At 41.6% G+C, this 13,374-nt stretch overlaps 1 protein-coding gene across 8 annotated transcripts in view; it reads right to left on the bottom strand.

Annotated features, from left to right (window-relative positions):
* STARD13 (StAR related lipid transfer domain containing 13) overlaps positions 1-13,374 on the bottom strand; it is a 253,667-nt gene that overhangs the window by 37,197 nt on the left and 203,096 nt on the right. For 6 of the 8 annotated variants that reach the window (XM_021377987.1, XM_021378004.1, XM_021378012.1 and 3 more), the window contains 2 exons: positions 3,333-3,404; positions 1,237-1,318 (listed from right to left, as the gene is read on the bottom strand). In XM_021377987.1, coding sequence (XP_021233662.1) covers positions 1,237-1,318; positions 3,333-3,404 — 154 coding nt within the window. The remainder of the gene's footprint in view (positions 1-1,236; positions 1,319-3,332; positions 3,405-13,374) is intronic. The other 2 variants (XM_021378032.1, XM_021378041.1) reach the window with 1 other exon arrangement.

Raw genomic sequence — 13,374 nt, 5'->3', positions numbered from 1 at the left:
AATTTAAGCTGATAAATCCAACACAGAGAGAGAGAATGTCCCAAAGTCAAGGTAGGCCTTACTCTACTACCGACGATAAGACGGCTGGAGAGCGAGGTGCTGCCAAGACGAGAGACGGCGGAAAAAGGGACGAGGTCTCGTGATCTGCAAGTTTTTATACTGCGAGCTTCTATCTTTTCCCTCCGGCTGGAAAATGGTAACAGAGGAGCAAAGTACCGTGGGGACTGTAGTAGTCCTTCTCTTCTGAGAACTAGGTATGTCCACTACATGATGTTATGATGTGGAATACCAATAACCGAAAATCACAAAACCATGACACCTGGAAAGATGGACTAGATTAACTGCCTTCCAGCCCCACCTTCAGTCATTGCAGGAAACCCTCTCTGAGGTCCTCTGTCACATCCTCATTAATGCCTGCGAGCACTGTGCAGTGTGCCATGGAACAGTGTATGTGTACTCTCTGATGACTTTAGCCACAGTCGCAGAAGGGCAAATAGTTTTGCTTAATATTTTGATGCTAGAGTTGTGGAAGTTTTCATTACATGTAATAAAGCCTGTTTGGTTAACGGCCTTTGATGCTCCTTTGTCCTTACTGAAGTGGAGAGGAAAAGAAACTAACCTGAGATGACAGTAGGAGAAATAAGATACATTACAGTGTCTCTGTAATGAGGTTTTGCAGAATAACCACAGAATTGTTGCTTCTTAAGTCCTGAGGGGCAGTACTAGTGCAAAGCAATACAGTATATTCATCACAGGCAGAGAACAAAAAGCTAGAAAAACAGCAAACACAAGCCTCTGGGAAGGGCAGACCAAAGAGTAGTTGTAGTAGCTGCAGTGCTATAGGGCTCTGGTTCTAATTCTGTTGGTGATGCCAAAAGGAGAGTACCAAGGGAATCACAGCAACGCGAAAGTCATGATTGCAGCCAGAGAAAGTACTTGCTGAATTCTGTGCAATAAGGTTCTATCTTTTCAGCTGTGCTTGGACATAGAGTTGTTCATGTGCAAGTCAAATATGACTCCTTCACTTATTCAGAATTTCCTTGTATTACTGCTGGTTCTTTGTTGAAATGAAGGGGTTTCAAATCCACTGGATTTGGGTCCTTCTCGAATCTTGTGTCTTCTCCAACCTTAATGATTCTGTGACTCCATGACTCTTGTGCTAGGCTGCTATGCTAAAAGCAACAAACCAGCTCATGTTTTTAAATTATCACAAAAGAAACTTTAGGTGTTATTTACCTGCAAAGAGGTTCTACAAGGTCCTTGTCAAGAAAATCATGATCTTTCTTTACTGCAGCAATGTCAATTGGAAACTGGGAGTCTATAAAAGGAGACACAATATTAAGATGACTGCTTGCTATTTGAATGAAAATAAATTGTCTACAACAAAAATGCTTTGCATGTACTTGCTCGCTGAAATCTAGTACGACTGACTTCACTCAGCTCTGGTTCCCTTCCAGCTCTATCAGTGACCCTTCCAGTCACTTTATTATTTTTTTCTCTTAAATGCATAGCTGAGCGTCCTGCGCAACAAAGAGACAGTAACATTATTTCACTTTGGCTTTAATAAGATATTAAATTGTTGGCTGGTGCCTAACACAAACAAATGAGATCAGAGAATTACCAACATGCTTTCATTATCCAACATGAGCAATAAGGTTCTCTGTTCCCATCAGAGCAACTTAATGAATTGCTGGATAGACTTTTCCCATGAAACTGGAACATTCTGAGCTTTTTGTTTTTAATACAACAACAATTTCAGACCAAGGGCTACTCACGTAACAGATGAAAAAATGAACTGAATTATAACCCTCAATACCAGCCAAAAAGCCAGACTAGTGTTCTGGAAGCTGACATTTGTAATGAAAAGTGACATGGCTGCAACACATTAGTGGGCTCCATAACAGTGGGACAGGCTCCAGTATGATGGCTGCGCTCCAGATCGCCCTGCCATGTTTAGGCACCACAGCGGGAAGCTGAGACACAGGGACCACAGCCAGCATTTTCAGACACTAGTGCTTAACATTTATATAATAGATGCCTGGAAAAATGACCTTGTTTTCAGAGAGGCCAGCTGTCTAAAGCACGTATTGGCTGTAGAGGGACTGTGGGAGCCCAGCATGGGTTGCATTTTGGAGAGAACATCCCTGTGAATTCGGCAGGCACTGGACTCTCCTTTCTCTGGTGGAGAGAGGAAGTGAGATACTCTGACTGTAACACAGACACAAAAGGTACTGCTGGACACCGAGGAACTGAGGTAGATGGACAACTATATCACCTTAGGGTGTCAGGTTTAACAGTCCTAGTCCCCTGCTGAATTTAATAGAGCCCACCTGGCTCCTGCTGAGCTGTGCTGAGCTCTCTGAGCATCTCTGTGCAGACACTGGCTCTCCCCAGTGCACTTGTGAGGCCCACTGGCACCAGCAGGCCCTCAGCGGTCCAGGACCTCAGCGGGCTGTTAGGAACCACAGAGGTGTCCCCAGCACCGCACTCCCCACCACTCCCAGCCCCGCAGGGCTGGCTCTGACCCACAAGGTTCCTTGGCTTGGCAAGGAGCTGTGCTGCCTCCAGACCCAAGCTGACCCTGGACAGTGTCCAGCGGGGCTTGGCAGAGCTGCACGTTGGCTAACAGGCCCGAGTGGACCTGAGCTGGCTCTGGCAAGAGAAGAATAGGCAGTTTGGAAAAAATGAGGATCAGCTGCAGTTTCCCTGTCAGCACCAAGCTACAGAGAGCAGAAAAGAAACATTCCCACTCCCTAAACTGCTCCTGAGTGCAGCAGCAGTGTAAAGGCTTGCCCTGTCCTCCAGGATGACACTTTCTGATCATGACTGTCATCCACCCACCACAGAAGCATTCAGGAGGGGACGCAGCCATGTGCACTGAGTTAGCACTGCTGTATTTGTTCTTTTTGCTCTGCAGTGAGAGGAGGAGAAATACGAAACGCAGCTCAAGTGGTTCACTTCTGGTAACTGCAAAGTTTTCAATCTTTTCTTCAGCAAGTCTGAAATTTTCAAAAACGTTCAGTATTTGTAATCTTATTTCTGAAGGTTTAGGAAGTTTCAAAAAAAAAGAGACCTATGTATTTGGATTTTTTGTACCTTTTCTTCTGTTAACCTTCAAGGTTTACACAAGCTGTATCCCTGTGTTTTTTTCCCTGGCCTTGAGGGCAGGAATCTTACTTTTCTTTAGGCATTCATGCAACTCCAGCAGCTGAGGCTTTGTGAAGCAGCCAGCCACAGCAATAACTCACTCAAATGCAGAGCTGGCTGACTGCAGCTCTCCTGGAAAGGACCCACTGAGCTTTCAGTTCTGCACAAACAGGAGCAAAACTTACCCTCGTAGAACTGAGCATACTGGGGGAATCCAGCTGCACGTAACCAGTCACACGCTTCCTTTGCTTCAATTTCTGAGGAGAAAGAGAAAAGAGTTCACACTTTGTTATTCTGCATTAGAAGTACTTTAATTACAAGGAAATAGCAAAGAGACTTGGTAATAGATGCTCCCTGCTTAAAAGCATTATTATCATTCAGAAGTATTTTTTCATGGCATCAGAAAATAGAACCCATCAAAGAAATCCACCTGCATCCATAGGTCTCCAGGGTTTGCACAGCTGTCTGGTGCACGGAACAAGAACACTGAAGTTTTAATCACCTCCTCAGGGAAGGAGAGCTGCTCAGCCAGCTCTGTGGCTCTGGGTCCTATCCACCCACATGGGTAAACTGCTGGGGAGAGGCAAAGATGAAACCAGGTGGAAATGAGATGACAGGGAACATGCTCCAGGTTTTCTCCTTCCCTGACACTTCTCACAGAAAAGCCAGGAAAAGCTTTCGACAGGTTTAATGCTACAGGTGGGATGCACCTGCCTACCTATAGCCACCTGAACTCAATTACGTAGAGTACCTCCACAGTTAATAGACAGTTACTTCTGAAGGGTGATTCATTTCACCTTGAAGTGGTGTCTAGAATAGGCGGGATAAATCACTTACTGACAACGCTCTCCTCTTGCGGCTGTTAACACAGGAAGGATAAACTGCTAGCTGCAGGTATGCCTATGCAGCCAGATGAAATAAAGACTGTGACAGGCAGCAACTTCCAGCACTGCACCCCAGAGCACTCACTTTTCTTTCATTTTAGTCTGCTTCCAAGCCTATTTGGGACTGCTTCAGTTATCTCTCTTCAAGACAAATCTTCTCTTGAGAAGGCTAGCACTAAGCAGTGCAGAGATGAATCAATTTGTCTTATTTTCTACCTGAAGCACAGGCACAGCTTTCTCTGGACTACCTTTCCACTTTCAAACAGCATTCACTCATAAGGCATTGGAACAGGCACCCAGGGAAGTGGTGGAGCCACTGCTGCTGGAAGTGTTCAAGAAATGTGTAGATGTGGCACAGGGGAACATGGTTTAGTGGGCATGGTGAGGATGGGCAGATGGTTGGATTAGATGAACTTAGAGGTCTTTTCCAACCTTAATGATTCTGTGATTCTATGACATAAACTATTTTCTTGGAAGAGGTGCAGGAGGCCAGTTGGACAAGAGATCTGTCCCTCCTCAGTCTGGGGCTGACAGCAAGGATAGGTGAGTTTCAGGAATGGGAGAAAACCACGCTCAAGACACAGACATTCCCCAACTTCTGTGATAATCCATTCATGTTGATATTATTGTCACTCAACTGTTACCAAGAACAACTAAAAATAAAGGAACACCCAGATCCACATGGATTGCTAGTGAAATCTGGGCAATGCTTCCTTGCCACTCAGATCTAGACAGTAACTACCACCTGATTGGTTCTGCTTTACAAAATCAGAGTCAAAACACAGACCTGCATCTCTTATTTTTGCAAAATTTAGATGTATGTCAGCTAAGGAATGGAGTGTGCAGGTGTGAAGAAAGTAGACATTTATGTTGCTTATTATCTGATCTGAATGAATCAGTCAAGAGTTTTGGCATATTTGCAGCTGTAAAATCTAGGCAGTCATAATATGAAACCCTAAATATAAAACAAGCAATGGAACTAGAAAAATAAAATCAGGCGCAGTTGCTCTTTTGCATGTTCTGCCTTGCATGCAAAAATATCCCACTCATAAATCTGTTTTGTACTAAAATGCACTTTTATAGATAGGAGATGCTGACACAAAATTTTCCCCATGCAATTCTGTTCAAATCCTCCTAATGACTTTACCCACTGAAGCTCACCATAAAACCAGCTTTTAATACACTCTGCAGTATGTGACCCACACACCTTTTTCTGATCCTTCATACACTGAATCACAACAGTGAATTTTGTTGAAAAAATAAAAATGGAGAATACAAGGTCTACTTATCAAAAGCCCAATTTCCCAAAGATGATTAGACAGCCAGGAACAGCTCTGCAATGGCTGCAATCATTAGCAGTGCTGAATAGGATTTGCCACCAGGTCTTCATTTGCTTTGACATTAGCTCATGTCAAGGCCAAAAAACGGAGCATGAAAGTACATTCAGTTCTTAACACTGCACAAAAGAATGAGCAGCTAACATAAAATGTGGCTCTCGCTACTGCACATCTGTGTGCTGAAAGCACATCTCTATTATGTTCCAGTGAGGCTGAATATTTTTATTAAACGCTTGGAGAAAAGACAAGTCTTTATACTTTTGCTTAATTCAATCTCGTGAAACACAGATGAATCAATCCCATTTCAAAATGTATTTTACAACTCATAACAGCTGTACGTACATTCTAGCTTCATCTAGCCTGGAAGCACAACTAACAGAGACTGTGGGTGATGGAGAATGCTACCATTTAATGCTCTTATATGCTTATCATATTTCAATGTTTTTTTGCAGTTGGCTGCTCATAGGAACTTGCTGAGGAATCTTCCTGCAGCTCCAATGAGATCGAAAAATCTCCAGTTGCAGTGGGTGGATAATTGTAGTCAACAATGTCACCCATTTAGTATTTGCTTGAGGCTACTGTTGTTTAAGGGTATAGTTTTTAAAGGCTCTTTGTAACATACATACCCCCTCAAACTCAAACTGATTGACAGATTAACTTCTGCCTTCAAATCTTTGACCATCTCTTCCATGAAGGCATCCACTGGGAGTATTCTAATTTTCTGAACGATCACCTCAAACAAACAGATGCAGACTTGAACAAGATTTGCAAAATCAGCTTTGAGCACACTGTGTCTCAGACACGTATCGCTGCCCAGTTCCTCTCACTCACTCTTTTGCTTTTAGGTCTCACTCAGAGGAGAGCAGAAAGGGAGAAGTGCAATGTGCTGTTGGCCCAGGCAAAAGGATGACTTTGCTCACATCACTGAACTTCTTCTTGTTAAAGGCACTTGTTTTGGCCATTCCCCTCTTGTCTGTTATTCAAGTTCGAGTGGAAAGGCACAAGCATTTGCTCTTCAGCAGAGATGAAAGCTGATTTCTGTTATCTCACTTCGGGCATGTAATCCAAGTTACAGTTCAGTATGCAATACACATTTTTTCATTACTGGATATTTTAATGCTTAAAATACAATTTGAGATGCTCAATTTAACATTCTCTATTTGCTTTTTGCTGCTTGCTAAGCCAAGACTTATTTGGGAAGAGATGAGCAGAGCACCAAAAAGACCTCACTGAAGATGTCAATGGAGGGTTGCAGAAATATTTTTGGCAGCATTGGTCTGGTTCTGCTCCCACGTCCAGGGTAAAGCAGCTGTCAAAGCCAGCCTGCGGCAGCTGTGCTGCTTTGGTGCAATCCTGCAAGCACCTGGAAAACAGCATGTGTTCACAGGTTGTCAACTGCATAAAGAAGGGCTGTCACACTGAGAAGAGTGATTTGAGCAAGGACATGGCTCCTAGATTTGTGCTGAACGCTTGGCAGGAGCCACAGAAGCATGCAAACCCAGCCTTAGGGATTGCATCTCCTGGCTCCTGTTGGGAATTTGGGAAAGTGAAATTGTGGGGTTCTGTGACCAAAAGGCTGCTTGCCCCAGCTGATCTGACAGTGGGTTTTTGCTTATGCACTACTGTACTGTTCTACTGCCTGAAAAACAGTCATGGATAATTTTCCACTTGCTTAGGTAGCAGCTAATGACAATCATTCATTAGTGAGGTAAGGCAATAACTCACTTGCAAATACCGACATGCATCTCTATGTCTCATAGAGCTGGAGTTCTCAGGGTTTTTTTTTGCTTTTAGTTGAAGCTTGGCAAGAAACAATTTATTCTTTCCATTCCTCTTTTGTACTGGTAACAAGTTACAGCTGATACTCACTTCCTTAAAAGTTCTTCAGCCATATTCTTGGGGAGCCATAATCATGGAGTTATAGAGTCATTTAGTTTGGAAATGACCCTTCAGATCACCAAGACCAGCCATAAACTAACACTACCAAGTTCACCACTAAACCACACCCTTAAGCACCCACAAAGATGAGGCTGATGATAGCCTCCAGGTCCTCTCCTCCATCAGGACTTGCCAGGAGGTTCATGCAAAGTCCCCTGCACACACATGTCACTGCTGACCTTCCTCACATCTTGCACCAGGGGCACCTCAGAAGTTGATCCCTGCTTCACCAAAACCTTTCAGTGCACATATGCAATCAGTGGCTTAAAACCTTGTCACACTCCTCCTCAATCAGCCAAGCCATTGGGTTTTATGTTTTTTTTTTTATTCCTTCAGGATTATTTCTTAATCTTCCTGGAGGTGTCCCACTGTGTAGAAAATTGAATGTGTATCAGAGACACTGATAAAATAACCCAAGGCAAACACAGCATAGTAGAGACTGAAGTGCAAATCTCATATCTCTTTTTTGATTTATTTAAGATGTAAGTAGAATCTAATAAGGAAAACCAAAAAACCGGACAGATGGCAAGAGCACAGCTGGGATATGGCTTCAAGTCCATGTTTGGTGCTAGGTTTGCACTCATCTCCTATATACCCCGTGAATGCTCTGCCTATTCTGAGGCTGAAATGGAATGGTGTGTTGCAGTCTTTCTTCCACCCAATACCTTTCCTAACTCTTAATGAACAGCTTGAACAGTGCCTGACACCAGAAGACTCCAGCAGTCAGTGGTTCCTGATGTAGATCTTAACCAGCCTGCCCCCACCCTGCTGACTCCTTCTCCTACTTCCCTCTATGACGTACCAACTCTTGGCCAACCCCCAGGTGATCTGTTCAACCCTCTAAGCTGGCAGAAGAGTAACCCCAAAATGTGGGAATGCCGCTAGATTAGCAAGCTGACCCAGCGTCCCCAAGGGTCTCATTTAGTCCACGTTAACTGCATTACAATTAATCAAAGAAAACCAAACCACTGCGACAGCTGTTCCTCACATGAAAGAAAGAACTATCTAATAATCTGTTTAGTTAAAATCCCTGTAAAGAGAAAAGCATGGAAGCAAATTTGTTTTCTAGCTTAGGACCTTATTATTATGTCTGTAAGTATCAGTTACTACAGTTCTTCCCCTTCTCCCATCCAGACATTGGCAACTTCATCTTGTTTCTGCCTCTTGGCCACACTCCGTTTCCTCTCTGTTCTGCTTTAGTGTTTCTCTTTTCTTTTCCTCCTATGATTTTAAGATTCAGATATGTACAATGCAGCAAAAGAAACCGCAACAATAATAAAAAAGGTACAGAATTACCTCATCTATTGTGTTTATGTCAACTTTCTGTGTGATAACATTTATTATTTATCTGTCTGTAACAAATCACTATTTATGCTCTCTTTTTTATTCCTCACATCTTGCTAACCACTTAAATCTAATTTACTAGGTTTCAGATAAAATAACTGGGAGTGTTAGTGAAAATGATGGATCAAGTTGTTGGAAAGGAGTCTATTTTCTTGCACAGCCACATCAGTGAGCTCCACTGGAAGCCAGAACCTGGTCTGTTAGGTAGAATAGGTCTCAGTTCTGCAAGTGTTGTTTGGGAGCAGAGCAACAGTTAGGCTACAATTCACACGATTTGCAGCTAGTTAGTTTGATGATATGTTTTATGCTAACAAAGGATCAAAATCCTTGTCTTATTCTCTCCTTCAAGATGAGGAAAACTGTTGGGACAATGTCTACCTAGCATTTTAGGGTCAGCTGGGAGGCTCAGTTCAGTCTTGGGGTTAATAAGCTCCTTAACTTTCAGGAGCCCCAGTGGGGCTGTGAGAAACATGAACTAGACAGTACTGGGGGACAAAACACTGATCATGTCTCACGCCTGAGGCATGCTCAAGGCACACTGTGGGTGAGTTCAGCCTTGCCTAGATGACCTGAATGCATCCCTTTTGCCCTGTACACATGCCATGCCACAAAAAAAGCCATGTCACCTGCATGGTCCACTCATGGGGGCAGACGGGATCTGATGGAAAGCTCAGTTCAGGCTGGAGCTGTATGAGAACAGATCCAGTGTGTGTCAGTTTCTTCCCGCAGTCTGGGGTTGGGATACTTCAGTGGTTCCCACTGCTCTCTTGCCCCTACGTACCATATTCTTTAAGATCCACGTCACTGTTATTTTTCAGATGATGATTTAGAGTACTTCAAAAGTACATGAGCAGGACAGCGATTAGGTTGGTGGGAAGTACGCGTGTGATTCCTTCACCTGCCCATTAAAATAAGGCTACATTACTCCTCAGGTACTAACACTCTTAGAAATCTTGTCTGGAGGCCAAATGTCAAATTTCTGAAGATCTGAGATATCTAAACGCATCACTCCGTTGTCACTCAGCTACTACATAACACTAAAGACTATGAGGCTTCCAAAGAATGGCATTTGCTAAGTCACTTTGGAGTGAAGAAATTAACCTTAAGGAAGTGTTTAGGTGCTAAATTGTAAAGAACACTTTCCAAGGTCACAGCAAAACGGAGGCTCACACCTACAGCTTGCAAAGAGCAGGTTAATCCCCTAACTACTGGATCATTGTCTTTCTATACCACAGCAGGCAGGCTGGTGTAGATCATGGAAAAATATAAAGCTTTTCATGTTCCCTAAAGAAAAAGTCCAATGTGATGTAGTAAAAACAGACAAAATTTTCTGTAATGTTTTCATCTTGCACTATAGCCAACAGAATTCTTTAAATGGAAAAATTCATAAGTTCTATTTATAGGATAGCATAAATTTTTATGCAAAGTACATTGATTTCCCTGAAATTATTTACGCTTTTAGCATAATTTCTCAAGACCTCCATTTGAGGGAAGGCTTTCAGGTTGAGCTCTTACAGTTTGCCCCATCTCCTCCCACTCTGTAGGACTTTTCCAGAAGAATTCCAATAATAATGCAAAGGCAATTGTACCCATAAAATTACCATTTATAGCATTAATCTATCACAAATAAAACATAAGCATACAATGAATTTGTATTATATTACTACACTACGGTGCATACTCTTCAATAAATCCTGGTAATAACGTTTTCAAAAGTGGAATTACATTGGAATTATTTTATATCATGCTGTATAATTACTATTAGAGACAAGGTTCTGTTTTGCAACCAAGGAAGAAATAACGCTGTCAAAGCATTATTTTAATAGACATTAAGCTTTTGCAGAGTATTGCAGTACCAGTAATAATACAATAAAGCATGGACCTTTTAAACTACTATGGCTGAAAATAATTCAAATGTCAATAGAAAAAAAGATCTTTTCAAGCTCATGAGTGGTTTCTTTTTCTGTAGCTCTTTACACTTGGTGAATAATAGTCAGATGATGTCCATTCATACTTTGACTTTTCAGAAAGGATGAAAGTGGGAAGCATGATTATTTACGGACATGAAAAAAAATCTCATATACTGAAAGATGAAAAGATTGAGACTGTTTACCTTGGAGAGCAGATAAATAAGGAATGGTTATGATAAAAGGGTACAAAACCATGGCTAATATGAAAATAGGAAATTGAGAGCTTCTATTTACTCTGCTTCGTAGGACAAGGACAGGAAGATTAATGAAACTGAAGGAATGAAAAAAGAAAGAAAGCAATGTGAACTCATGAGTTTTTTTTTAAAGCAATCTATAAAACTCATTGCCAAAGGACACTGGGATTGGGAGATGAGTGGGCTCAAAACTGAGTTGTAGTCTTATCTGAGTACTCAGTGCTACTACTTCAGATTTGGAAAAGGATTCTCCTGAATTGGATAAATGAAACTAAACTGAAAACAGTGTTAAGAGATTAATTTTTTCTGGTTAGACGATCCCTTACTCAGCTTTTCCTTCTGAGCCACTGACATTTCTTGTGCTTAGACATAGCCTGGAATCATATTAAGTATTTCTTTGACCAACTGTGACAATTCTTTCATTCCCTCCTACACTTAAAGTCTGTAGAGTCCAGGTTGGATGGGTTACTCCTCATCAGCCTTTCACCTTCAGCTCGGCTGCGTTTCCCAAGAAGAAAAGTCTGTCATTCCAACCAGGAATTAGGATCTTAACTCCACTTTGAGTGAGAGGATTACGCTGAATTCCTTTCCTGAATTAATGGGATACTAGTTCAACTGCTAGGCCTGACATTTATAGCAGGTTCACCAGGCATGAAACTTTACGGGTCCAGGAACACTGTGTCTATATTAAGAGTCTTCACCTAAAATTGTCTCCCTAGGGAATTCTGCCCTTTTGCAGATTTCTAAGTAACTCCAGAGGTACAGGTGATGGAATGTTCGGCACAGTCAGGCACCTAAATGTGAGAATGCAATGAGACACAGACACCAAGTTTATCTGAAAGTCTCAGACATTACATTAAAAACACAGCAAAGATGTTTAACAGAGCCAAATGATGCCGAAAAGTCATGTCAGTGTTAGATGGTTCAAATATATGATGAAACCAAGATCCAGCTCTTCCTTCAGCATCCTCCCCAGGTCTTTAATTGCAGTTTACCATCATGACCACTTCTATTTACTGTTGATTTCCCTTTCTCCTTATCTTTCTTTATCTTCCACTCCAAAGTCCCTTAAAACTAACTCTCTGCCATCCATTACTCTGACATTTTTGCTTCTCACTATTCCACATCCATCCACTTTATGCAACCTTACTACATGTTAGTTTGTTACCTTTTTTTTTTTTGCCATATTCCTTTTTAATCTGTAAATCAGGATTATAAATTCCTCCTAACCGCCAAAATCTTTCCCTATCTTCAAATATCACTTTGAAATCGCTTTTCCTCTTAGCTTACAATTGATTTGTACAATGCAGCTACTTGTGATGACACTAATAAAACAATAGCCTGCATCCCACATGTCCTCTTGACACACTTTAAATGGTTATAAAAACTGATGTGAAAGTTATATATAGGGATCACAACATCCGTGGGTGAAGTGCAGCTGCATTAGGATGAAATGTGGCAGCTACATAAAGGAACGCTGCAGCAGTTTATGACAAGAAACAAGAATACTTTATCCTGCTGAAACTACTAGTGCGATTTATGAGCTAGATAAAATTCAAAAAATATATATATACTGGGAGCTGACAAGGACACCAGGCTCTCCTCCCTTTTGTCTTAGGAAAAATATCCTGATATTGCTAATGGCCAGAAGTGATTAAGAGTTTGATTCCATTCACATTCTCCTCCCTCCTCAATAGGATTTATATTCCTTTTCTTGCCTTTTGACAGCACCCATGAGTATTGGATGTGCACAGATTCAGAGGACAAAACACTACCCACCTGTTTTACAGGACCATGCTGCCTTTCCCACCTATTCAGTTAGCCATGCAAAAACTGCTAGGCTTAGAAGCACTACGTGAGAAATAACAAGGCATTCAAACATAGTTGTGCATAAGCACTGTATGTCCACTGAAAGATGTGTTTGGATAAACTCATGGAAAATGTGAGTCTTAAAGGGTTCTAATTTAAAATATATTGTATCTTTAATGTGGAAGGAGTATTATCAAATAAGCAGAGAAGGGGTAACAGCCTCATCCTTTGAGATATTCTAATACTTTTGATGACTCATAGAGTCACCATAGGCCAGATGCTGAAAACAGACTCTCATGAGTTTCTGCCTTTGGGTTTCCAAGCTGAGAGATCTAGGCAGGCTGCATCTAAACTTCTACGTAGAATGGAGCAAAGAGTGGCCTGAAGACTAAAATAACTGCTGAGCTCAATTTTCAAAGGCAAATGCTGAGTCTAGCCAGAGTTTAGAGAACATTCAAGTGTATGCCACTCACTTATGCTGCAAAGCAATTTTTACAGCATACCAGCGATACCACCATAACAAATAGATATTAATAATAAGTAGTAAATGAAGCTTTGTACTTCATGTGGCTATCTGTGTTTTATAACCATGTTATATTCGAGTTATGTACCCTCTAATGAACTGTTGTTTTTGAAGATTGAATAAGCAAGTGAGGATCCAAAAAGATGGAAAGCAGCTCTGCAGAAAAGAACCTGGTAGTACAAGTTGAATTTGAGGTAGCAATGTACACTTGCCACAAAGAAGACTGAT

Source organism: Numida meleagris, chromosome 1 (assembly GCF_002078875.1).
Source record: "Numida meleagris isolate 19003 breed g44 Domestic line chromosome 1, NumMel1.0, whole genome shotgun sequence".
Taxonomy (NCBI): Eukaryota; Metazoa; Chordata; class Aves; order Galliformes; family Numididae; genus Numida; species Numida meleagris.
The sequence above is the reverse complement of the archived record's forward strand: the minus strand, read 5'-3'. Positions and strand labels throughout refer to the sequence as shown.